Genomic DNA, 27620 nt, shown 5'->3' with positions numbered 1-27620 from the left:
AACGCAATGTGACGCCTGCAGACCATTCCATCTAAGTCTGCATTCCAAATGGCGCTCCTTCCTTTCCGAGCCCTCCCATGCGCCCAAACAGTGGTTCTCCCCACATATGGTATATCATCGCATTCAGGACAACTTGGACAACAGATTTTGGGGTCCAATTTCTCCTGCTACCCTCGGGAAAATACAAAACTGGGGGCTAAAAAAATAATTTTTGTGGGAAAAAATTTTTGTTTTATTTTTACGGCTCTGCATTATTAACTTCTGTGAAGCCCTTGGTGGGTCAAAGCGCTCAAAACACATCTAGATAAGTTCCTTAGGGGGTCTACTTTCCAAAATGGTGTCACTTGTGGGGGGTTTCAATGTTTAGGCACATCAGTGGCTCTCCAAACGCAACATGGCGTCCCATCTCAATTCCTGTCAATTTTGCATTGAAAAGTCAAACGGTGCTACTTCCCTTCCGAGCTCTCCCATGCGCCCAAACAGTGGTTTATCGCCACATATGGGGTATCAGCGTACTCAGGACAAATTGTGCAACAACTGTTGGGGTCCAATTTCTTCTCTTACCCTTGGGAAAATAAAAAATTGGGGGCGAAAAATAATTTTTGTGAAAAAATATGATTTTTTATTTTTACGGTTCTGCATTATAAACTTCTGTGAAGTACTTGGTGGGTCAAAGTGCTCACCACACCTCTAGATAAGTTCCTTAGGGGGTCTACTTTCCAAAATGGTGTCACTTGTGGGGGGTTTCAATGTTTAGGCACATCAGGGGCTCCCCAAACGCAACATGGCGTCCCATCTCAATTCCAGTCAATTTTGCATTGAAAAGTCAAACGGTGCTACTTCCCTTCCGAGCTCTCCCATGCGCCCAAACAGTGGTTTATCGCCACATATGGGGTATCAGCGTACTCAGGACAAATTGTACAACAACTTTTGGGGTCCAATTTCTTCTCTTACCCTTGGGAAAATAAAAAATTGGGGGCGAAAAATAATTTTTGTGAAAAATATGATTTTTTATTTTTACGGTTCTGCATTATAAACTTCTGTGAAGTACTTGGTGGGTCAAAGTGCTCACCACACCTCTAGATAAGTTCCTTATGGGGTCTACTTTCCAAAATGGTATCACTTGTGGGGGGTTTCAATGTTTAGGCACATCAGGGGCTCCCCAAACGCAACATGGCGTCCCATCTCAATTCCAGTCAATTTTGCATTGAAAAGTCAAATGGCGCTCCTTCGCTTCCGAGCTCTGTCATGCGCCCAAACAGTGGTTTACCCCCACATATGGGGTATCGGCGTACTCAGGACAAATTGTACAACAAATTTTGGGGTCCATTTTCTCCTGTTACCCTTGGTAAAATAAAACAAATTGGAGCTGAAGTAAATTTTTTGTGAAAAAAAGTTAAATGTTCATTTTTATTTAAACATTCCAAAAATTCCTGTGAAGCACCAGAAGGGTTAATAAACTTCTTGAATATGGTTTTGAGCACCTTGAGTGGTGCAGTTTTTAGAATGGTGTCACACATGGGTATTTTCTATCATATAGACCCCTCAAAATGACTTCAAATGAGATGTGGTCCCTAAAAAAAATGGTGTTGTAAAAATGAGAAATTGCTGGTCAACTTTTAACCCTTATAACTCCCTAACAAAAAAAAATGTTGGTTCCAAAATTGTGCTGATGTAAAGTAGGCATGTGGGAAATGTTACTTATTAAGTATTTTGCATGACATATCTCTGTGATTTAAGGGCATAAAAATTCAAAGTTGGAAAATTGCAAAATTTTCAAAATTTTCGCCAAATTTCCATTTTTTCTGCAAATAAACGCAGGTAATATCAAAGAAATTTTACCACTATCATGAAGTACAATATGTCACGAGAAAACAATGTCAGAATCGCCAAGATCCGTTGAAGCGTTCCAGAGTTATAACCTCATAAAGGGACAGTGGTCAGAATTGTAAAAATTGGCCCGGTCATTAACGTGCAAACCACCCTTGGGGGTGAAGGGGTTAAGACAACTTCCAAAAAATAACATTTGGGCTGCATTTACATTAGGTTGCTGTCATCCGTAGGGCTTATAAAGTCAGAGGAAATCCAGGCCTTGTTATATTTTAGAAGAGTCAGTTTATCTGCATTTTTCATTGACAGGCATGTGCAACTATCCATTATGACTGCTGAACTTAAAAATCACTCAGACAACACACTTATATCAAGGCATGGCAGCACCTTCAAGGCGTACAAGGAGAGGTCGGGCCAAGTGAGCAGCTTGGGCTACCAATAGTTAAAAGGTCAATGAAGAATCAGAAAGGACACTGTTATGGTCACTTAAGTACTCCTTCAACATCTTGGTCAACTTCTCCCTCCTCATCATGGTTACACCAACAGATATCCCTTGCTGATGGGACGGTTTCTTGAAAATGGCCCAGTGAGTGGCCATTCCTCCCCTGAGTTGCACCTGGTGTATGTGTCCCTCTCCTGTAATCCTTGTTTGTGAAAAGAGCTGGTACCTCTGCCAGTAGCGTAGTCTGAGGGTAATCTTTTCAGCAAGTCTTCCACAATGGCCCTATGGCATGCATGCTCTGAAAATGGCACGTCTGTTTCTGACATGATAGAAGGAAATTTCTCCTTGTACCATGGGTCAAGAAAGGTGGACAGCCAGCATTTCAATGGTGGACAAAAAGTCTTTCACGCGAGGGTCTTGAAATGACATCTGGATATGAACTGTGCCATGTGTGGCAGACTACAAAGAGTCAAACATTTAGTGTCCCCACCAGGATGAACATTAACCATCCTCTCCTCCTCATGATGCATTGCCTCCTCCTCCTATTCAGGCCATCCATGCTGGACGGGCATGAAGCAGGGATTGGGAGTCCCCTCTGTAGTGCAAACCAAGAACTCCAGTTCTTCCTCTTCCTCCTCCTGTTCCTCATCGTCACCCAATGTGGCCAGAGAATATTGTGTAAGGCTGGGCTGTGTGGTATCAGCCACTGTAAAATCTTGCTTCATAGCCACCTGTTCAGCATTCAAAGCTTCCTCTTTGATATTCTCATGACACAAGAGGGAAACGATGAAAAATGGTCACACACAATAAATAGAAATGCTATAACCTTTATTAATACCAAACCACAATATTAAAACCAGGTGAGCGGAGGGAAGGTAGTAAAGCACAGAAAGCACTGTTTTGAAGTTAACAGGAAGGGCGCCACCAGAGATAACAGTCCTACAGGCTTATACATTATCAGAGTAAACAAATAAGCAAAAATAGGAAACAAATAGTAAAAAACTAAATAAACCAAAATAATAACTTGATCCTACTGCAGTCAGGGATACCAAGCCAAGTACCAACTGTTTCACATATAAGATAGGTGAGTGCAAGAACCGCTATAATGCTATCCTAATTGAAATCCCATACCTATCAAACCGACACAGTAGATATTAGTAAAGCAAGGTACCCACCGCACAGAGGACTGTAGTACTGGAGGCGCGCTTCCACCCCAACGCGCGTTTCGGCGATCACACCTTCATCAGGGGGTTTGATAGGTATGGGATTTCAATTAGGATAGCATTATAGCGGTTCTTGCACTCACCTATCTTATATGTGAAACAGTTGGTACTTGGCTTGGTATCCCTGACTGCAGTAGGATCAAGTTATTATTTTGGTTTATTTAGTTTTTTACTATTTGTTTCCTATTTTTGCTTATTTGTTTACTCTGATAATGTATAAGCCTGTAGGACTGTTATCTCTGGTGGCGCCCTTCCTGTTAACTTCAAAACAGTGCTTTCTGTGCTTTACTACCTTCCCTCCGCTCACCTGGTTTTAATATTGTGGTTTGGTATTAATAAAGGTTATAGCATTTCTATTTATTGTGTGTGACCATTTTTCATCGTTTCCCTCTTGTGTCATGTGCTTATCTTGATGATAGGTCTTGTTGGTCCTTTTTCACCTATGGTACAGATTTTTGTCATATTATGAGTTACCATGGTGTTTAGTCTTATAAGTTGTTATTCTTCTCTTTGATATTCTGCAGCAAACTTTTTAATAGAGCAGTGGGATGGTTACGCTTATAATAGCATAATCAGCGTTCACCATCTTGGTGCTGTACTCAAAGTTTTGAAGAACCTCACATGTGTAAGCGATCCACACCCACTCGGCAGTCGTGATGTGTGGGGGCTGAGTATTACTCTGGCAGGCATTGAGAAGCTAGAATTCAGATAATGTCCTCTTTTGCTCACTAAGCCTTGCCAACATATGAAAGGTCGAATTCCAGCATGTGGACAGGTCACAAATCAGTTGGTGACAAGCCAAATGAAAGCATTGCTGCAGTGAAACCAGGCCAGTGAAAGCCTGAGATGACTTTCGGAAATGGGCGCTGACACGGTGGAAAGTAGGTCTGGCAAGTCAGGGTATGTTTTTAAAAAATGCTGTACAACCAAGTTTAGCACGTGAGCCATGCATGGAATGTGTACCAGCTTGCCGAGCTTGAAAGCCGCCACCACGTTTCGCCAAATATCGCACACAACTAGACCTGGTTGGAGGTTCAATGGGGAGAGCCACTGATCAGTCAGGTCTTTTATCCCTTTCAACAGCTCTGTTGCATTGTGAGCTTTATCACCTAAACAAATGAGCTTCAGCATAGCGTGCTGCCATTTCGCCAAGGTAGTGCAGCAGACCTACAAGCTGGGGAGTGATGGGGTGGCTATTTCCGCTGAGGATGAGGAGGAAAGATAGGAACTGGAATAGGAGAAGACTGAAACCCTGATGGAAGTTGCACCCGCTATTCTTGGTGTGGGTAAGATGTGTGATGTCCCAGCCTTTGACTCTACCCCAGACTCCACCAGGTTCACCCAGTATGCCATCAGGTTAAAGTAGCATACCTGTCCACAAGAACTTGTCCACATGTCTGTGGTTAGGTGGACTTTCCCTGTGACTGCGTTGGCCAGAGCACAGCTGATATTGTGTAACACGTGCTTATGTAACTCGGGGACGGCACACTGGAAAAATAGTGGTGACTGGGAATGTGGGTGTTTACTGTTTAGCCTTTGGGCCTGGGGGTGGGTGGATATTTCTGCTTCCTGTGAAACTTTGGGGCAGGGACAACTGAACACTGCACTGGGCATGGTTGCTCAGTGTTGCATCTGTGCAACTGCAGGTTATGGGCAGGAGGTATGAGCGCCTGCTTCCTGGCCATCAGATTGGGAAGGCCGTAACACAGGGAAAGGGACAGTGGTTTCACCCTCAGACACAGGCTTGGTACCCAGGCATTCTGTCCACCTACTGAGGTGCTTGGCTGCCATGTCCTTTTGTGTCTACATGCCAGTGGTGCTCAGGTTTGCAGCCTTCTTGCCTCTACTCAGCTTGGTATGGCAGATGCTGCAAATTACAGTTGTTTTGTCTGAAGGACTTCCAGAATACTGCCATACAGGGAACAACGCACCCTTGGCCTGTTATCTAGCAGAGTAGGGGGGCTCTGTGGAACAGTTGACTGATTTCTCCCTCTAGTCAAACCACTACTTTTCTTGCCCGTTTTCATGCTACAGTTCCATCCCTCTCTGGACTGCTGTGCTCCCTAGGTGTGTCACTGTGCCAGGTTGGATCAGTCTTCCAATTCATCAATCTGATCCTCCTTATGAGTTGCAATTTTAGGCTGACCTGATGGCAACTGTGTATCATGATTATCCTCTACCTCTTCAGACATGAATTGACCTTCCCCAATGTGGATTTCTCCTGCCCGTGGGTGCTCAAATGTTTCTGCATCAGTGCACTCCACCTCCTCATGACCCTCTTTACTGGTGCACATTGACAGGCCTGAATAATTACAAGGGAATGTAAAACATTTCTTGGAGTGAACAGCATTGCGGTCATTTGTCTCTTGCAACTCTTGATGGGCAGAAGAAGAAGGACCAAGTTGAAGATTCAGAGGCCCAGCCTCTTGGCTACTGAGACTTTACCATGTGGACGACTTGGTGGTGCTGCTTGTCAACATACTGGAGCCTTTGTCTGCAATCCAACCCACAACATTCTCGCACTTGTCTGGGTTCGATAGTGCATATATTTGACACTAGGATTGCTTTTGATAAAAAAAAAAAACAGTATATCTAGTATATTTGCTTTGATGAAAATGCCTCTGAAGCTTCTAATAAATTGTCTTATTACTTGCTGTAATTGTTATGTGCAAACAGGCCTTTAGACATCATCCACAAACAAATTAATGTGTTGGTCTGCAGGTTTGGAACTCTCCTGAATAATTCTTCTTATCTGCAAAGGTGAAAATAATACAGTAACTATTTAGATTATGATTTATTTCTGCAGATCCTTGTCTTAATAAAGTCGACGTCTAGGTCAAAAGCCAGCTCTAATTTTTTTGTTTTTATAATTAAATTAATTCTGAGACTTATGAAATCCCAAGTTCCTTTGTTATACTAGTTTTGAAGAAATGCAGTACAGAACACGAGGAATCTAGCAATCAGTTCAAAGATTTAGATGAAAATAGCACCCTTTATTAAAAGCTATAATGTATATCTCTAGCATTTAGAGAATAGAAAATACAATAAAATAGTCATGACTACTTGTATTTTATAAATAATCTTCCATACTCGCTACCAACACATCTGCTTAAATAATCTGTGTAGGTGTTATTGGAAATGCACATTATGTTGCATTGGCAAAGGAAATAGTAATCTGTAAATATTTTGTGTAGAAATCAAAATAGGATTAAGTTTATTAAGTTTTCTTTCTTGCATTATTTCCACAAATATATAGCAAAATTAATTTAATCTGGCAATGAGACCTTATAAGTCCCAGATGACCAAATATTCTGTATTATCACTCACTGATGTATTAGAATGTAAATCTTAAATGTGAGAGTAAAAGTCTTTGAATAAAAAAATGTAAAACAAAATATTGATACAAATTCACTTATAACTTTTACTTTTTTTTAATTTGAATAATTTTCTAAATGGCCCAGCATTTAAATTTAAAAATATGTTGTCGTTTATTAGATTTTCAGGCTTGTTGGATGTATGATTATAGAAATGTAGTTGATTAAGAGGCAACTGAAGTAAAGAGTTAAGAGATTTCCTAATAGAGTAGGGGCTAAATCAGTATAATGAAAGATCAAAAAAGGTAATCTTATTGAACTATAATCCTTAAAGGGGTTTTCCCACGAACAAAAGTTAATTTTAATAAATAAGTTTTGGAATAATAGTAACTTCCACAAGTGGATGTGTTTAAATAAAATGTTCCTGTGCTGAGATAATCTTATAAATGTGCCCCTGCTGTATACTGTGTAATGGCTGTGTCTGACCGTACAGGGACATGGTCTGAACCTACCACAGCTCCTGGGCAGGGAAAATGCAAAAGAGATACAGACTTTACATCGCAGGATCGCAACTGAATCTTTTTGTGAGATAAAGGATTTTCCCGGCCTGTTTTTAAACGTCTGTGTTTAAACCCATACTTGAAAAATAATATTGATGTCTTCAGTGTTTTTCACCAGTGTATGGTCATTGTTTCTGTTTTTACCATCAATGTGTCACCATTAGTGTTGAGCATTCCGATACCGCAAGTATCGGGTATCGGCCGATATTTGCTGTATCGGAATTCCGATACCGAGTTCTGATATTTTTGTGATATCGGAAATCGGAATCGGAAGTTCCCAGTGTATGGTTCCCAGGGTCTGGAGGAGAGGAGACTCTCCTTCAGGCCCTGGGATCCATATTCATGTAAAAAATAAAGAATTAAAATAAAAAATATGGATATACTCACCCGTCCGGCGGCCCCTGGACCTTACCGATGTAACTGGCAGCCTCCGTTCCTGAGAATGAGGAGTTTAGGACCTGCGATGACGTCGCGGCTTGTGATTGGTCGCGTGAGCGGTCACATGAGCGGTCACGTGACCAATCACAAGCCGCGATGTCATCGAAGGTCCTAAACTCCTCATTCTTAGGAACGGAGGCTGCCGGTTACATCGGTAAGGTCCAGGGGCCGCCGGACGGGTGAGTATATCCATATTTTTTATTTTAATTCTTTATTTTTTTACATGACTATGGATCCCAGGGCCTGAAGGAGATTTTCTTCTCTTTCAGACCCTGGGAACCATCCAGGATACCTGTTGTGAATTCTGCTTTTGGGTTCCCTCCGGTGGTAGTAGGTGGTAATGCAGTTGTCCCTGGGTTGCAGTCCTGGTCAGGTGTGTCTGCTGATTGCAGTTCTGACTGGGGTATTTAGGTGTGCAGGATTCATTAGTCCTTGCCAGTTGTCAATTGTTGTTGGGAGGTGTTGGACCTCTGCCTGGTTCCTCCTGTCATTCTGCCAAATCAGCAAAGATAAGTGTCTGTTTTTTTTTTCCTGTGGCACACATGCTGTGTGCTTCACAATTCAGTGCTATTCTTTGTGTTTTCTTGTCCAGCTTAGATTGTGTCAGCATTTTCTCAGTCTTGCTGGATTCTCTGGAGTGGCAGATATACATTCCATGTCTTTAGTTAGATTGTGGAACTTTTTGTATTATCTGTTGTGGATATTTTTGGAAGGGTTTTAATACTGACTGCCTAGTAATCTGTCCTATCCTTTCCTATTTAGCTAGAATGGCCTCTTTTGCTAAATCCTGTTTTCTACCTGCGTGTGTCTATTCTTCTCCTACTCACAGTCATTATTCGTGGGGGGCTGCCTATCCTTTGGGGGTCTGCTCTGAGGCAAGATAGCATTCCTATTTCCATCTATAGGGGTATTTAGTCCTCCGGCTGTGTCGAGGTGTCTAGGGTTTGTTAGGCACACCCCACGGCTACTTTTAGTTGCGGTGCTAGTTCAGGATTTGCGGTCAGTACAGGTTCCACCGACTCCAGAGAAAGTTTTCATGCGGCTCCAAGGTCACCGGATCATAACAGATACCTTCCGATACTTGTGTCCCATTGACTTGCATTGGTATCGGGTATCGGTATCGGCGATATCTGATATTTTTTGGATATCGGCCGATACCATCCGATACCGATACCTTTGAGTATTGGAAGTATCGCTCAACACTAGTCACCATGATCAAAATCTTTTTGAAATGGCTTTCATTTACATGATATAAAGCATAAACCAGCTCTTGGGTACTTTGGCCCTGTCTGAAAAGTCATTATTTTGCCTTTTTACCATGGTTTAGTTTAGTTGGATATAACTTTTTTATATTTTTACTCTAGTTTTTTTCTCGACCAATACAACTTTCTATATACCCATTACACATGCTCACATTACATACTCAAACATACGCATGTATTCATATTACACAAACAAATATACACATTACACAACTTTTACCACCAATACACACACATTATATATACTGTATACATACAGGTGCCAGGAAAGGTCAGAGAGGCCCGGCGCCTGTGCTGTGCAGTACTTTGTTCTGCCCTCAACAGGGCAGACAAAGTACGCCTGCGCCGGAGCCGCAGCATGAATACAAGAAGAGGATGTCATCGTAAGAAGATAGGAGGCCCCAGACCGGATCGCAACACCCATCGGACCGGACCGAGACCGGAACCGCCCCCGGGTGAGTATAATCTAACCTCTTTTTCTCATCTTTTAGGATACATCGGTGGCCCCTGATGCTGGTGGGCTTAGCTCACCTTCGATTTTGGGGGTGACAGGTTCCCTTTAAAGAATTCTTGAAGATCTATAGACTCTAGAGAATTTCTCTGCAAGTCCAACATACAATGCTGAGGCAGCCAGAATACTTTACTGCTGTCAGTTGGCATGTCTGCAACATATAGATATCCAAAATCTAGATATCACAAACTGAACAGCTGCCTAATACCCATACACCTTTTGGTATTCGACCCTGACTTGGTGACGCTGCATTTGCACATGGCTTTTTGTGTGCATGAAACATAACGTGCCTTAAATATAGCTTGGCTAACAAATTTGGAATTTTAAATGTGCACAGTAGAAAAATGAACATAAAAAGTACAATGATAGAAAATCATCACAAACCTTATTTCTTATTTTCACTTTTCCTGGCATGTGATGATAAAGCATCAATATTTCATTGCTACCTGACATGTAAAATAAAGTGAATAGACAGGTAGCTAGAATGACAATGTTGGTTGTTGAGCTTTTACTTATAACAACGGGGGTTGAGGAATAGCTAACATTAAAGCGTAAAAAAAGTGAAAGCTGCTATTGTGTGGTCCCCAGCACCAGCAACTGAAGGTTGTGACAATCTCGACATGGAGCATGCTCTTAAGCTTCACCAAACAAAACTATGAGTTGTTTACACATTCCTTAATGACAATTGATAAAGGAAAATATCTTATAACTTCTGTCTGGGTATAGCTGAATGTGAAGCAACAAAGGCAGTCTGGAAGAATGACATTGGCAGGTTTAAGGCTTTGCCTCATGCTTCTCACTGTGCTGAGCACACTGTATGAATAGACATTCTGATCAATTCTGACACCATCCATCATTCCATAGGTATGCATACATGAATATAAATATATACTATGTGTCATTGTATTTAGCCTCAAAATCTGAATTTATAGCTCATACTCTGGTTTAAAGGGTGTCGGTTAAATGTTTGGCCTTGTGAATAAATCAGAACATCAGGTAGGGTAATTAAAGGGGTTATTCAGGTTTGGCATGAAAGTAACTGTAGAATTGTGAATCTTCACATCGTTCACAGTCCACACAGGATTCTCCGGTTCTGGTGTAACATGGTCTGGGGAGATAGCCATGTGTGAGGTACTTTTCTCTTACTCTCTGGCATGTTACATGAAGGTTGGGGTCCTGGTTGTGTGTGGACCCCAACCCTAACTTTTAACTTATCAGGAATTTGATAGGGAATATATACTGCAGATTGCGGGTACACAACTTACTGAATGTTTCCGTCACAATACAGAACATTTTCCACAGTTTCATTTCCTCCCGCTTTACTCTCTTATTCTCTATCTTTATTGTTTATTGTTGTTATCTTTATTTGTTGTTTATTGTTCCTCTTCACTTCACCACCACACAGCTCAGTAGTACATTCCAGTTTATAAGAGTCCTATGCTCAATCCGAAATTCCACATCCTTTTTCAGTTAGGGGAGCTATTTTGCCAGTATGGCCAGTTCTTATCTCTGCAATGAAACTCCCATCCATAGCGCTCACTTCATCTTACATACTCTGTCCCATTTCGGCCTGTTACCTCTCTGAGTTATAAATTCTAGGCAGTACTGCCATGCGTCCTGACCTATGACCAATCTCTATTCATTCAGTCACTTCTCTTCTACTTTTCTCCTCTGAGTCTCGCTATTCTCTATCTCTGTCTCCTTGCTCTTATTGGGGACACCTATGTCATGTGGCACAGCTCACACTAGACCTTAGGTCTTTTCTTTATGTCCACTGGGCCTTTTCTGCCATTCTGAAAGGAAATTATCTCTTTCCCTTCAGCTTAGCTCCTCCAATTCTAAGCTAGTCCCACACATTAACTCTAACTGTCCCTACTGTCAAACAACACACATTAGTAATATCATTAATGCATCACACAATTCACATTCCATGACATCAAATTATATTTGTTCTTCAAAGGGGAACGTGGACAATATGATCATCTCCTTACACTGGCATTGAGAGCGGGTTCTCATGTGACTGTATGTATGTGATATGCATACTGCCAGCCACATTCTGACAAGATGTTTGTGGTCTCACTCAATAGATGAATTGAGTGAGGCCATGTGCATCTCATAACTCCTGAGTCTCACTGTCAGCACTGGAGAATCCTAACAGTGCACTTTCATGCAAACTTGAGAACCCCTTTCATCCCTTTCCAACATTGTGCATAATAATATGCCCAGGTTGGACTCCTTCCCTTTGATGTGGGCTCTGGCAATGAGCCCATATCTTTCCCAGCCGATGTCAGCTATTTTGACCAGCTAACATGTGGCTTTAACAGCCACGGGTGGAATCATGATCCACCCCAGCTGTTAACCCATTAAATGCCGCTGTCAATCTCTTGACAGCAGCATATAACTCACACTTCCGGCAAGTGCTCCAGAAATCCCTCCCATTGGTGACCCGTCACATGATCATGGGTCACCGATGGGTTGGCATGGCAACCAGAGGTCTCCAGCTTGGAGCTAAAAAAATAAGCCCTAACCCAGCCACAAATAACAAAAAAGTGAGATGCTACAGGTGTTGAAAAATGATGCCAATTTTTTTTTTTTTACCAAAGTTTAGATTTTTTTTCACCACTGAGATCCCTCACAGATTAGTGGCAGAACAGTGGGATCGAGATAAAGATCGTAGGGTTCCCAGAGATAAGCAAGTTATCCCCGACCTTACATAGAATATAAATTGAAATTTGAGGAAAAGCCCATTAACCTCTTAATGTGTTCTCGTTTTTTGCTACCCTTCTTCATAAAGCCATAACAATATAAAAAAAAAAGAATTAACCTGATCACTAATTTTTTTTTACTTTTTGGTCAAAATGGCCATGTGAGGGCTTGTTTTTTGAGGGACAAGTTGTACTGTTTAACGACACCATTGGTTTCAACATATCACGTACTGGAAAATGGGGAAAAAAATTCAAGTGTGGTGAAATTGCAGAAAAGTGCAATTCCACAGTTGTTGTTGGGGTTTACCGTATTTTTCTGACCATAAGACGCACTTTTTTCCTCCAAATTTGGGAGGAAAGTGTGGGTGCGTCTTATGGTAGGGATGTAGCATGTGGGGAGGGGGGCAGCAGCGAGTGGGATCGCACTGTTATCCCACTTCAGGAGGCAGAAAAATGTCCCCACTGCCAGGGAATCAGCGCTAGGGAAACCATGTGGTCCGGATGATTAAGTGCAGTGGATATTCCCTAGCTACTCCCCGCCCACCTATCAGCTGAGCGGTGAGCCGGGAGCAGCAACTGAATACTGCACTTAAGCAGCGACACACATGGATTACTCAGCGCTGATTGCTGCAGCAGCTGGGGAGATCCGTGTGTCCGGGGGAGGAGGAGGCAGCAGCAGCAGGGTCCGGGGGAGAGGAGATCGCTGGTACCTTCCTGGGCTGGACGCTGAGTGCTGTGCAGTGTGCACAAGGAGGACCTGTGATGATGTCAAAAGTGGGCGGGCTGGAGCATCCCATGGCAGCACAGAGCCCTCCCTCTTCTTGACATCATCACAGGTCCTTCAGACTCCAACACTAGAATCTGCTGGCTTCCATTACCTGTGCTGTGGAAAGGCAACAAGAGGGAGGGCTCTGTGTGTGCAGTCATGGGATGCTTTACCTCACTACAGGCTGGCTGCCACAATTAAGATAAATAATAAAGCACTCTGCCACTCCTTTAGTGAACTATAACTCCCAGCATGTCATAGGATCTGCAGGACATGCTGGGAGTTATAGTTCTCCCATGGGATTTTAAAGCAGCACTCCAGTGTTATTTTGCAGTGCTGGAGTGGTGCTTTCAATATAAGCCCTGTGCCCCCATTCTTATACTCACCCTCCAGCATCTTCATATAGTACTTCACAGAGACCACATTGGTCCCGCAGCTTCCAACATAATAACATACTATTATATATAATAACACCACATATAATAGTATGTTATTAAATATTTTACCAAATTTTTTTGCTTCAAATATTTTTTTCCCTATTTTCCACCTCTAAAACCTGGGTGCGCCTTATAGTCCGGTGCGTCTTATAGTCCGAAAAATACGGTATTTCACCATGTTCGCTAAATGCTAAAATTGACCTGCCATTAAGATTCTCCAGATCATTATGAGTTAGATAACGAACAGAGGTGAGTGGAGATGATGTCCAGGGTGTGGCTATCTTTATGAGTTGTTGCTGCAGACCATTAAGCCAGGCAGAATAAAGAAGTGAAGAGTAGAAGCTTAGAGACAGTTGAGTGGGAAGTGTCAATAGGGTTGTTGAAGTCACCCATGTTGATAGTGGGGATTTTAGCATAAAGTAGCCAGGGGGTGAAGTAGTAAAAAAAGTTGGTGGATGGCCCTGGGCAGGGTGAGGAGGGGGGCAGTAAATGACAGCCAGTTGAAGGTTGGAGGGGGAGTAGTTGCACACAAAGTGCACCTCAAACGAAAGATTAACGGAGGGTGGCTGTGAAATTGGGATGAAGGAGCATTTATCGTACAGGAGAAAAGCATCTTGTCTATTATGCTTCTTGCTGAGGAAGTGTGTGTGAGAAAGATGGAATCCACCATAGGACAGTGCAGCTGGTGAGACTGTGGTGGGGGTGAGCCAGGTTTCTGTGATGCCAAGGAAGGAGAGTATGTTAGTAATGAAAAGATCATGAATATGTGAAAGTTTGTTGCAGACAGAGCGAGCATTTAATAGAGCTCCTGTTAGAAAGAATGGGGAAGCGAGGGCTGGTTGAATGGGTATAAGGTTGGGAAGGTTGCAGAAATTTGTGATAGATTGTAGATGGAAGGTAGAAGTGACTGTGGGGATGTGGTGAGAAGGACCAGGATTCGGAGAGATAGCGCCAGCAGTGAGGAGGAGCAGAGAAAATGTAGGTGGGAGCAGGAGAGGGCATGTGGTGACTGTCCTTGTTTGGAGATATAGAATTGTATGTTGAGAAACAGTACTGAGGAGGTGGTGAGATGTATGGGGAGGATGAAGTGAGAGATGATCAGTTCATTACTACGTGTCGTGATTGGGGGTGTTAGTAGGAAGTGAAGGACTATGGGGTAAGAGTGAAATCAGACAGACATTGTTTACTTGTCTGTGTATCCAGTTACCTTCAGTTCCCTTCTGGTTTAGTTCTGGTCTAATCAATGTAGTAAACTTCAATTCTGCACTTGGAAGATGCAGGGAAGACAAAGTCTATGCAGACTTTAATTTGCCAGTATGTTTGCTTACAAATGTATTCAGGTGTGAAACAGAGGGGAGGGGTCTGTGCTCATCTTTATCAAATGATTAAAGCTGAGACAGGTGCAGAATATATCACAGGTAGATTAAAACAGCTGGTAGTAAATAAAAGTGATGAGGGGTACTGCAGTGATCAGTTCCAAAACATTACAAGTAAGTACAAGCAGTAGAAGTACAGGATACAGGATAGGTTGGGAAAGTTGGGTAGCAGTGGCAAACATACCAGGTATGTGCAAGCAGTTGAAGTAAGGAATATCACAGGTTAAGGAAGTTGGGTAGTAGTAGCAAACATACTTGTGGGAAGAATAGATAAACAGACATGCTGATTAGAGAGTGGAGGTGGTAGATGGCCAGTTGCATTCCGTATACATCATATTAAATTCTGGCATAATTCATTGCACTACACTTAATTGCTGCAGTTAAGTCTCTACTTCAATAATTGTCTATAGGACTATGCAAGAAAGACAAGAGCTGTCCTTGACTATTTCCAACAGTGACATTGCCAATGAATGGAGAGGTCAAGCATGTGCTACATTTAATACAGTTCAGCAAACCCCGTTCTCAGAGTTCCTGAAACCCATTCTCAAGAATGCAGGGGGTGTCTGCGATCATTTGCGTTTTGAATTTGAGCTGCTGAGAAAATGAGAAATAACTGTGTTGATTTGCAAATTGTGGAGATCTTGTAAGGGCTTAGGACGGTTAAATATAACAATTATTTACAATTTTGGATGACCCAACAGGAACCTTCACTAATAAGTCCTAAACCTTAACTTTTATTATGGATTAAAATAGTGAGGTAAAACAAAACATGAAACGTTCTGTCCTTATATTGCCTAAAAAATTCTAATATAATGTAGACACCCTGGGGTGTCAACATTGTAGGGCAAACAGGACAGTTTTTCCTAGAGCACATATTCCCATAACATGTTTCACTGCAGATGCGGTGTCATCAGGGGATGGGACTATAGCTAGAAACAAGTATATTTGGCACTCGCCTGTACATTACATTAAAATCACTTAGGCAATATAGTGACAGAATGTTTAATGTTTAGCTATACCCCACTATTTTAATGCATAATGAAAGTAAAGGTTTAGGAGTTGTTAGTTAAGGTTCCTGTTGGGTCATTCCAAATTGCAAATGAAAAGGAACGTTGATCACGCATCACATAATACTGCAAATTCTTACCAGGCAGTCCTCAGCCAGGCAGTTGCTTTCACTTGTATCAGCAAACCTTGGTCAGAGCCTTCAGTGCTGCTCAATCTTGGATATAAAGAAATAGCCGCTGAAATTTAATATTGATAATTTTTCTTTCCCTTGACATAATTTTTGGACAAGAGTGGGGAAGTTTAAATACACATTGAATAGCCAGCCAGGTAGTAGACATCAAGATGCCATGATAGATGTTTAATGGTCCATAATTCATTTCCGCTGTTCAATCTAGAAAAATACATTCAGTTAATTAAAATAATTTATTTTCATTTTTCTAAGTATGAGTCACAATGCCAAAATGTTCAATTATTAAATAAACTCACTGTTTTTTGTCGTATCGGTGATTTGAGTATTTGCTACATAGTAAACAGCTGGGTGAATATCCTCCTGGTATGGTGCATAATGCATATGTCTATATCATGGATCTGTTTTGTATGGAGCCATACTAAGGCTGCCTTGATAGTCTGTGAGGTCCATGCTATAAGATTGTAGACAAAAAAATATGCTTTACAGCTGGCCAATGGATTTGATGTTGCTTGTTAGTTACTAAGCTACTTCAAAACTTTTGTGAGTCAAGAAATGAACAGAAATGGTTTATGCTAAAAGCTTTAACCCTCTTCATGATTTATATTTGTATTAAAGGTCGTGTCCTTGCCTTTGACGCAAGCTCTTATGCTGAGCCCACATCTTTCCCTGGGCTTGATCGATGATTTATCCACAAGCTTCTGTTAACCTGTTGAATCCTGCTGTCAATTACTAACAGTGGGCTCTAACACGCACCAGCCGGAAGCGTGTCACAAATCTTTCCCTTCGGCACCCCTGTCACGTGATCGTGGGGCGATGATGGGTTGTCATTGTACCGAGCTGCAGCTCCATAGCACCCTGTCACTTTACATGCAAATTATGTCCCAGTCCCAATATTTTATCATGTAAAGGGTGGACCACACTCACTTGTAGGCTACAAACCTTCACCATCTCCAGGCCGCCATCTTCAGGAGTTGCTGTAAGTAGATCAAGGGACACTCAGTTTGCTTCAACAACCAAATGTTTACTGTACAATTCAAGTTCAACAGATTGCAACATGCTGTATTGGGCACCATACCTTTCTTTCCTTGCTTCCTTAACACAGCATGCCCTCAGCATCGCTATCAGTTCCTTCACTCCCCTATAGTGTGTTTCTCACAGTATTTTGTTTGGAAAATTGCAGTCTTTTGTGTCTATTTTTCACACAGTGATTTGAGACAAAACAAGAAGTGGATTTAAAAGTAATGGAAAGCTGTGATGCAAAGACATATATAAAGTGAAATCTTCAGCTTCTTGTCCCTTACATTTCTAGCTTTGACTAAAAGGATCTGCATTAAGAACTGTAGAGATTTTTTCCTCAAAAATGTTATCTGCATCGAGCAACCCTTTATCTGCTATCAATAAAAGAAGCTATGTTTACAATGATTTCTAACAAGCATGAAAAAAACTGTTTATGTGATTATCTATTAGGTAGTGTACTGTCTATATTGTCACCTTTTGTAAACTTTGCTTTATCTCTATCTCTCTTCAGCACCTAAAACGGAACTATGATAGCAACTGGAGGAGTTATAACAGGACTGGCAGCCTTAAAGAGGCAAGATTCAGCCAGATCACAGCATCTTTTGTCTCGGCCTACTTCGCCACCGCCAGAGAAGAAGCCTGTAAGACGTCGCCCAAGAGCTGATGTAGTAATTGTGAGAGGGAAAATTCGTCTGTACTCTCCATCTGGTTTTTTTCTTATGCTGGGGGTCTTAATATCTGTAGCAGGAATAGCAATGGCTGTGCTTGGCTACTGGCCTCAAAAGGAGACATTTTTAACACCAGAGCTCACATTAGAAGTTAATAAAACACAAATACTTAAGGAAACTGGGATGATGGTAAGATTTTTTGAACAGCATCTGCATTCTGAGAAAATGAAAATGCTGGGCCCCTTTACTATGGGTATTGGTATATTTATATTTATTTGTGCAAATGCTATCCTACATGAAAATCGAGACAAAGAGACTAAAGTAATTCATATGAGAGATATATATTCAACTGTCATAGATATTCATAGCATGAGGATTAAAGAACAAAAGCATCTCAATGGGGCTTACTCGGGCTTGTATGGAGAAACAGAGTACCGTCATTCTGAAAACCCATGTGCATCCAAACTGGCTGCCAACACAATTGCATCCTTTCCTGGAAGCTACAGAAGTTGCAGTTCTATTGAGGATGAAGATAGCAGCCCAAGAGAAAGTAAAAGCTTTACAAATCTTCTGCCTCCATTACTTATGGAACGCTCAGGTTCTGTGTTTGGTCTTCATGGCCACTCCAACAGATTCGGAGAAGACAAAAGCCTTAGCTCCAAAAAATGTGAAACAAAATCTATAGTGTCATCATCAATTAATGCTTTTACACTGCCTGTTATAAAATTGAACAACTGTGTCATTGATGAACCAGATATTAACAATATAACTGAAGACTTAGAAATCAATAGTGGCAGACCTAGAAATGTATCATTGGATTCATTGGCTATTCCACTGCCAGATGATGGAAATCGGCCCTATAAATCCACTAATTCTCCTTTATCACGAAGTTTCTCTATTATGGAACCAATAAGGTGTGATTCTTTAGCTCAAACAACTAATAATGTAAAACTTTTATCTCCAGGAGCAGCTAGAAAGCAATTTGGATCTAACACATCTTTACATATTTTATCGTCACATTCCAAATCTTTAGACTTAGATAGGGGTCATTCTACACTGAATGTTCAAGCAGAACAAAGAAAACACCCAAGTTGGCCTAGACTTGATCGTAGTAACAGCAAGGGATACATGAAACTTGAGAATAAAGAGGACCCTATGGATAGGTTAATTGTACCCCAAGGACCACCAACAAAAAAGGACTACACCAACAAGGAGAAACTTCTTATGATTTCAAGATCACACAATAATTTGAGTTTTGAACATGATGAGTTCTTGAGTAATAATCTTAAAAGAGGTACATCAGAAACCAGGTTTTGAATTTTAACTGCTCTTTTTTTCTCCTGTATAAAATGGAATTTGGGAAACTTTTTACAGACGTTAAGATATTTTAACTTTTTTTGTTGTTGTCAGATTGAGGACAACATTTTTCTTTGAAGTATCTAGACATCATTATTATTACTTTTAGTTGTCTTATGTTACCATTTATTTGTATGAATAAATCTCTGCTATTAAATCTCTGGGAATAGAAATATAATACAGTGCCCTCTGAAGTAAAATCTTCTGCCTGATAGAACATTAGGTATGAAGAGTCGCAAGGTGTGTGTTGGGTGTTGCAAGTGCTGAGGCAACCATACAACGTCCTGAGAGTTTAGTGCCCAGATAATACTGATTAAGATAACTCATGATCAAGACTGTTTGGTCTACCAGTGCACATCCTGTGATTCCTCATGCCCAATGAAAGATTGGGTATATTAATTGAATTGGAGGTACACTTTGAAAGTCCATAAATTATTACTCTGTCACATTATATGGTTAAGTCCCACGTAGAATGTTTACAAAACTTTGGCATAGAAAATGGGTGCATGAAGTCAAACAAAATTTTAATACATAACACTTCATACACCTTTTCTAATGCTGAGAACCTACATTTCTTCTCATTTTTACAAATGGAAGCCACTGACAGTAGCCGAAAAAGAAACTACTTGCTAAAATAATACACCCCATTGAGGCCTCAGTTATGAGCCCCAATAACATTTCATGGGCCTTAGATGCATGCATTAAAAAGTTTGCACTTTAACTTTTCCCCAAGTAGTCAATAATGATCTTTCTATTGGGGCACATAGATATCTACAGAAAGTTTTTTAAGATATTTGCCATTGATTATTTGCCAGAATAACAATAAATATGGGAATGAGGTCAATAGAAATTCCTACAATAAACCCTGGCCCTTTGTTCAGTATGCTTGTGAATATTACCAAATCCTTTTATATGTATATATCCATTTATATGAAGTGTTCTTTTTTATCATTATTCATACATTCAAGCCTTTCTATTGGCGTAGATGTATATATTTTTTCTACAAATATCTTTTACCATATAAATCAATAAAGTGAGTAAGTTCAAGTAGTTTGGGTAAGCCAAAGAAATGTTCCCATGGAATCTTATAAATATCATCTTATCTTACTGTACATGGACAAATGTCTTACCAAAGGCACACAGTAAATAATTATACAATTTATTGAATACTGTCTAAAATGTGTTAGTACTTTCTATGGCTGCTATGTATTCAGGTTCATGTATCCAAATGTAAAAATTGCAAAATTCAGTCTTTTGGTGATACTTTAGAAAAGAGGACTCATTTTTAAAGATTTCTGGTTTTTTTTGCCTTTTTTTAACCAAATTTAAAAGTATGATATCATGAAGTTTACCTGATATGAAATAATACATGATAATTGTAATTTCATGATGATTTATCTCATTTTTGTATTTTAAACATATATTGACATATGCTGCTGATATTGTTCTATGTAAAGAGTGTTTAGCTTTCGATAAAGTGCAAGAAAGAAATATCTAAAATTGATCTACTGGACAAAACAAAGACTAAAGTATTGTCAAATATCAAATATATTTATTTAAAATCCATTTTACATGGCATTATTATATTTACATATTTAAGACATTTTATCATAAAAAATATATACATAATGATTTAAAAAATTCCTGGCAATCATGACTATCCACAGCAGCTTACATCAAACATGAAAGAAGAATTTTAAAAGCATTTTCTAATTTAATATGCCCCTTTTATAAAAGTTTATATTTGGTGACTGACTATCTGCATTTGCAAAGAAAAGTAAATTTCAAATCATGTTGTCAGGAATTATTCTTATTTGTATTAGTGTAGTGTACAAAATATAATGATCATATAATAAATCATGATTGTCAGGTACACTCTGATCAACTATGAAAATCTAATCCATAGCATTATCTTCTTTCCTAATATCCCAATATAAAAGATAGACCAATTAAAATACTTTCAACTTAAGATATAGCTATAATTTAAGATATGAAAAAAAAATGGAAAAGCACAATATCAATAAGCGGGTGCACAGGCCTCGTCAACAAAGCATCCAATGCTTGCCTCAATCCAGATAAAGAGAAAAAGGAACGCAGCACTCCATAGTCTTTTACAGTGAAAAAATATGAATTTTATTAAGACCCACATGGTATAGCGACTAGTGTTGAGCATTCTGATACCGCAAGTATCGGGTATCGGCCAATATTTGCTGTATCGGAATTCCGATACCGAGTTCCAATATTTTTGTGATATCGGAAATCGGAATCGGAAGTTCCCAGTGTATGGTTCCCAGGGTCTGGAGGAGAGGAGACTCTCCTTCAGGCCCTGGGATCCATATTCATGTAAAAAATAAAGAATTAAAATAAAAAATATGGATATACTCACCACTCCGGCGGCCCCTGAACCGTACCGATGTAAGCGTCAGCCTCCATTCCTAAGAATGAGGAGTTTAGGACCTGCGATGACATCGCGGCTTGTGATTGGTCGCGTGAGCGGTCACATGAGCGGTCACGCGACCAATCACAAGCTTCGACGTCATCGAAGGTCCTAAACTCCTCATTCTTAGGAACGGAGGCTGCCGGTTGCAGCGGTTACAACCAGGGCGCGTCAGAGGGTGAGTATATCCCTATTTTTTATTTTTATTCTTTATTTTACACATGAATATGGATCCCAGCGCCTGAAGGAGAATTTCCTCTCCTTCAGACCCTGGGAACCATCCAGGATAGCTTCCGATACTTGTGTCCCATTGACTTGTATAGGTATTGGGTATCGGTATCGGCAATATCCGATATTTTTCAGGTATCAGCCGATACTATCCGATACCGATACTTTCCAGTATCGGAAGGTATCGCTCAACACTAATAGCGACGTTTCGGCTCACACTGAGCCTTCTTCTTCAAGCCAAGGGCTTGTGGGTCTGAATAAAATCCACATTTTTTCACTTTAAAAGTCTATGGCGTGCTGCCTTCCTTTTTCTCTTTATAAGTTAAGATATCAATTTTTTGATATCTAAAAGTTAAAATATAAAAGCATATAAAAAAAACCTGAAAGTTTTGGTAAAATCTGATCTCTCAAAATTTAAAAACAGGAAAAAAAACCTTCCATGAAAATGGTGTAAGCAAAATATAAAAAGACTCTATCAACGAAAAATGCATAAATGTTATTTGGATGGCCTAACAATAAATACCTCTACTAAAAAAGTTTAACTAAGTCTAATCTTTAATATGAGAAGAAAAACCTTGGTGCTGAAGAAATATCTTCTGAATATTATCTCCAAAAGCTCCACATTAAGCTCAAATTTAGAGGCATTACCAAATGGTCAAGTCAGGGGAATCCAACAACACTAAATATTTGATGCCATAGGTTTCATCCATCATTAGCTTTTTCTTGGAGATGCAGTTGTTTGTTAGGTAGATTTATAGGGCCCCCCAGCAACCAAGACAATTTGTGCACTTATAGATGTTGATATTGGTACTTTTGACCCTTGGTAACGCACTTTATGTACAAATATGGTCACCAAAAATACATCTTGGCTGTGGAACTAGTTGACTTATGATCCGTTATTTAAATGTGTGTCCACTGTCCATGTAGAATTAGATATCCATATGCTGAATATACAGAAATCAATGTATTCATTGCCTTTACGTACTATTCAATATGTAAATGCTTGCATATGCTGTATACATAGATTACCAGCTGCAGCTTATGTTACCAAGACCCCAAATAATACCTCAATGCCAAGAGTTCTGCTTGGTGTAAGATTCTCGTGAAGGCATCCTAGTTGTAAGTGATGAGCCATGCACCATTCAATACTTTTTTCACAAATAACAATAAATGAGACTATGGTGTAATGAGAGACAGCCAGTGCAATATTAGTGACAACAGGGTTTGAGAATTACGTAAAAAAGGATAGATGTTTAAATAGTAAAATTTTGTTAAAGCATGCTTAGAAATCTTCATGTTTTCCCTCCAAACTATATTCAACCCCAAAACATTTGAACACTAGAACTAACTGTATAGTGTTCACTGAGTAGTTTATTATATGAGTTGTGTGGTAATGTAATTATGTGCAAGTTAACCTAGCTTAACTAGTCTTCTATGTTTCAACTATCCATTTTCACTATGATTAACTATAACTTTAAAATATAAGAAAACAACTTTATTTCACTTGATCAGTAAAGACCTCAATAGCCAGAGTATATAGCTATTGGACAGTTTATTCATTATTGGTCCTGATGTTTTTCTTAATTTTTATGCACTTTAATGTTTCATATTGTTTTATCCATTTAAAATGGTCCTGATTGTCAAACATACATACAATACAATCTTTGTGATGATTTATAAATGGGTTACATCTAGATTGTGATTTTTCTCTAAGTATACTGTATATAAGGATTCAATCATCATACAATACATCAGTGGATATTTTCACAGATTTAATGAGTTTCCGAAATATTTGGACTGTGCCAAACTTATATAATTTAGCTTCTGTACACCAACTCCTCAAAACATTTGTTATTGAACTGTGGATTTAAGCTTTTATTCCAGAGGTTTATCAGAAATATTGTGTAACCCAAGTAAGAATTACAGATCATCTTCACATAGTCCCACATTTTTGTAAGCAAAAAAGAAATTGGACAGTTGACTTATATATTTCAATGTCCCGTGTGGCCTAACTCATTATTTCATGACAAGGTAAGTATATAAAATTGGGTTGATTTCCAGCGTTGAGTTTGCATTGTGTGACTGTTTAAGAAACCTCTTAACATGTAGTCCAAAGATTTGTCAATGCAAGTGTAGAAGGCCGTCATTTGGCCATCATCAATGAAAAAAAATAAAAATAAGTGAGCCGCCAAATCAACCCTCAAAAAGAAGAGCATAGCGTTTTTAAAGGCCACATTCAAGAGTTGCATTGATGAATGGAAATATAGAAGGTTTATTTCAAGTTTTAAACTAATCATAACTCTCAAGAACAGGCTAAAAAAAATCTGAAATGACTGCCCCACAAAGTTTATTGAATCTTCCGAAATTTCTAAATTTCATTAGAACAGATTTTCTCAATTCAGGGGGGAAATGTGATTTGCGCAAACTAAGTCGTTCTACAAGAGGTTAAATAAAAATAATAAACTCATACTATTACACCTCTCCTCATACCGCTCCATACCTCTTTCACCCTCACACCTCACCTAGTCCTCTTCATGTGCTCGTCTTATTCCTTCTTTTGCCTCCAGTTTTTACAGCTACTGCTGCCGTTGTTGGATAGGCTGTCACATGGAGCATAATGCATGTGCGCTGTGCTCCACATGGTCACATCTGACGCATATTATATAATAGCAATGTCTTCCTCCGCTCAATGTTCTGAAGGGAAAAGAATAAAAAAAGAGTGGTGGCAGCAAGAGTGATATGTGAAGGGCTAATGAACAGTAAATATAATAATTTATTGCAGTTTATTGATTTTTATCACCTTTCTGGTCCTCAGAATTCAGCTAGTTGCCATTTTTCTGTATTTGTGCAATGCAAATCACTCAAGGTTCAAATTCACTAGAATCAATACATTTTTGGAAAACGCTAAGCAAATTTAATTTCTTTAAAATCCATTCATTTATCTCTTCTGCCCACTTCTTGGACAATCAACACCAATAAGGAGTTTTCCTCTACTAATTATATCATTGTGTTTTGATACTGGATCTGCTACTTCTGATCTTGGGACTGGAATCGGACAAACAAAGCAGGGCATGTCACTGGTGGGGGTGGGGCTACGTGTCGGTGAATGAAAGCAGTCTGAACACGCATGCTAAGATCAGATTTTGCTCTCTTCTCTGTTTCGATGCTGCTTTAAAGTTCTGTCGATTCAGCTTACAAGTGCTGCAATGTGCTGATCATTATAAAGTATATCACAGGGCTTGCCAGCTGGCACTTCAAAGCAAACATTCAGATGGAGGAGAGTGAAACCTAATGTGAGCTCATGTCATGCATGGTGCAGACTGACACTGCTGATGCTTTGAAGTGCCATGCCTTGTGCTGACAAGCCCTGTGACATACTTTCTAATGATCAGCACATCACAGGGCTTGTCAGCAGAATGCACAGCACTTGAAAGCAGCATCCCAGCAGAGAGAAGAGTGAAGTCTGAACTAAGCATATGTGCTCATACTGCTGACACTCACCAATACATAGCCCTAAATCCACCAATGATGTGCCCTGCCCTGTTCATCTGTTTCCAGTACCCAGATTAGAAGTAGCAGAGTCAGAATTAAAGCAGAAACGTATATGACCCACAGAGAGGTGGGCTTACAAGAGCAGGGCAGGTGAATATGCAGGATATAAGTCACATAATAGCTATTCCTCATGTACACCAAAGACAGCTTGTTTAAAAGTTACTTCAAAGCACAGTTACCATTTAAATGGAACCTGTCATGTAAAATAATGCTATTAACCTGCAAATATGGGGTTCAGCTGCAGGTTAAGAGTTCTCTGACATCATGATGGGAGGAAAATAACTTTATTATCCCCCTCCTCCGCCTTGCTCTTTCAGTCACTTGGGTGGCGCCAACACGGTTTCAGTCACTGTTCTGTGTATAGAGAGCGCCGACTATAATCTCAACCCCTGCACTAACTGACAGTAGTCTCAGCATTAGAGCCAGTTGTCAGTCAGTGTTGGGGGTGTGTTTACAGCCAACGCTTTCTATACACAAAGCGGTGACTAAAGCAGGGCCTGCGCCACCCCTGTGACTAAAAGAGCGAGGCTGCTTGGGGGAATAAAATTAATTTCCTGCTGGCAGTGGGGCTCTCAGTGCCAGTGCTGCACGGCGTTAGAATGCTATTATTAACCTGCAGATTAGCCCCATATCTGCAGTTTAATAGAGGTATTTTACATGACAGGCTCCCTATAAGTAAAGGTACAGCTTGCCTATGTTTCACAGTCCTACATGCCTACATATACAGTTTGGAGGTGTAACATGCTGACAGATTCCCTTTAAAGTCTGGATTTTAATCAAATGTAGAAGACATTGTGTCAAATTCATTGTTGTGATGTACAGAAGCTAAATAATGAAAATACTAACAAGGTATAATTTTACACCACATTGTTAATGTCTCTGATGCTGTATTTTCACATTTCTGTCATAAAAAGTGATGATTTAATTTATTCTTTTATAAGGCTCCCCCAATTGAATATTCTGTAAAACTTGCACATTTTTATTAGTACATTATTTTATATGTTTTATATGTTCTTCCTCTTATATATCTTTAATATTTTTGAGTTGATATGTTCATGTGTTGTAATTTTGCATTCTGTCTCTGTGAGGTTTAATATATACTAATAGTGCCTCTATTTTATACAGGGTTTACATCTGCATTTACAGCCTTTAAATCCTAAAAACAGTTTATTGACAAATTGTTAACAGCAATCATTCCAAGCATTCAACAAATTAAAAAAAATTGCTTATATGTTGTTCTTGACCAAATGTTGTCTTATGTCACTAAATTTACTTTTAGCTCGGATGATAAAAATTGTGCAATTTCACTATATTATCTATTGGCCAAATTACTATCATTTGATTCTCCATCCTTGTAGGTTTATCAAATGGATTCTTGCAAATTGATATAATTAAAATATTATAAAAAATGGCCAATGGAATCTTTTCGCTCTAACACAAATTTATGGTTTTGCCACATTTACTAGATTTGTCATACTGGGTAACTGTCTTATTGACTAACTGTATGATGATCCCGTCCTACACACAATCACTGACAGATAGTATGTGATCTTAAATGTTGATTAGCTGCCCATATTTAAAGAAAAAAACACTGCCCACATAAGGCTTGTGTATGTACAATACTGAGTCTAAAATGAAACCCTTAGTGAGGAATTAAGAGATACCAATCTGTTACTGGTATGAATGGCATTGCAATGACTATACTGAGCAACAATAAAAAAAAATCCACCAAAGCAGCTTTTCCACAAATATCTGCCTTCAGTCCACATCTGTCACACTCCTTTGTGTCATAAAAAAGAATCAATACATTAGAAAATAATCTGATTTGTCCTTTTTGGTTGCTCAAACTCTGTGATGTAAGAACAGGTTAAAGGATGTCGTACACATTAGACTGACATACAGTAGCTTGATGGTTGAAGAATTGATGAATGAGAGATAAACTGCTGAATGATCGTCTCACAGACGCGGCCATACATATTTCAGTCCGTATTGGCCATTACAGTTTAGCAGAATTATTTTGTCCTCATATTTATATCTTCCAGGATGGACTCTTTTGTGAGCATCCATACCTCCGTATAGTGCCTTTCCATTTTACTAGTTGTAGCAGAATCATAAGTCACTACTGTGGTGACTATGAAAATAATAAAGCAAGATTGGCAGGTGTATTATAATAAAAAAATAAGAAATTAAGGAGAGAGAGCGCACATAGGGCGATAAAAGTGATAATTTGGATGACAATGCATGGTAGGTGCACTCACCTTTAGAGGTTGTGAAAAGTTACAACCCCTTGCAGAATATAA

At 39.6% G+C, this 27620-nt stretch overlaps 1 protein-coding gene across 2 annotated transcripts in view; it reads left to right on the top strand.

Annotated features, from left to right (window-relative positions):
* TMEM200A (transmembrane protein 200A) overlaps positions 1-21096 on the top strand; it is a 259680-nt gene extending 238584 nt beyond the window's left edge. Inside the window, exon 3 of one of the 2 annotated variants that reach the window (XR_013222479.1) lies at positions 17591-21096. Coding sequence is in view for 1 of the 2 variants with exons in the window: in XM_077292829.1 (XP_077148944.1) it covers positions 17607-19064 (1458 nt within the window). In the remaining variant the exon portion in view is untranslated. The remainder of the gene's footprint in view (positions 1-17590) is intronic. The other variant, XM_077292829.1, reaches the window with a different exon arrangement.
* Positions 21097-27620: the final 6524 nt, after the last annotated feature.

This window comes from Ranitomeya variabilis, chromosome 2 (genome assembly GCF_051348905.1).
Source record: "Ranitomeya variabilis isolate aRanVar5 chromosome 2, aRanVar5.hap1, whole genome shotgun sequence".
NCBI classification, from domain to species: Eukaryota; Metazoa; Chordata; class Amphibia; order Anura; family Dendrobatidae; genus Ranitomeya; species Ranitomeya variabilis.
The sequence above is the reverse complement of the archived record's forward strand: the minus strand, read 5'-3'. Positions and strand labels throughout refer to the sequence as shown.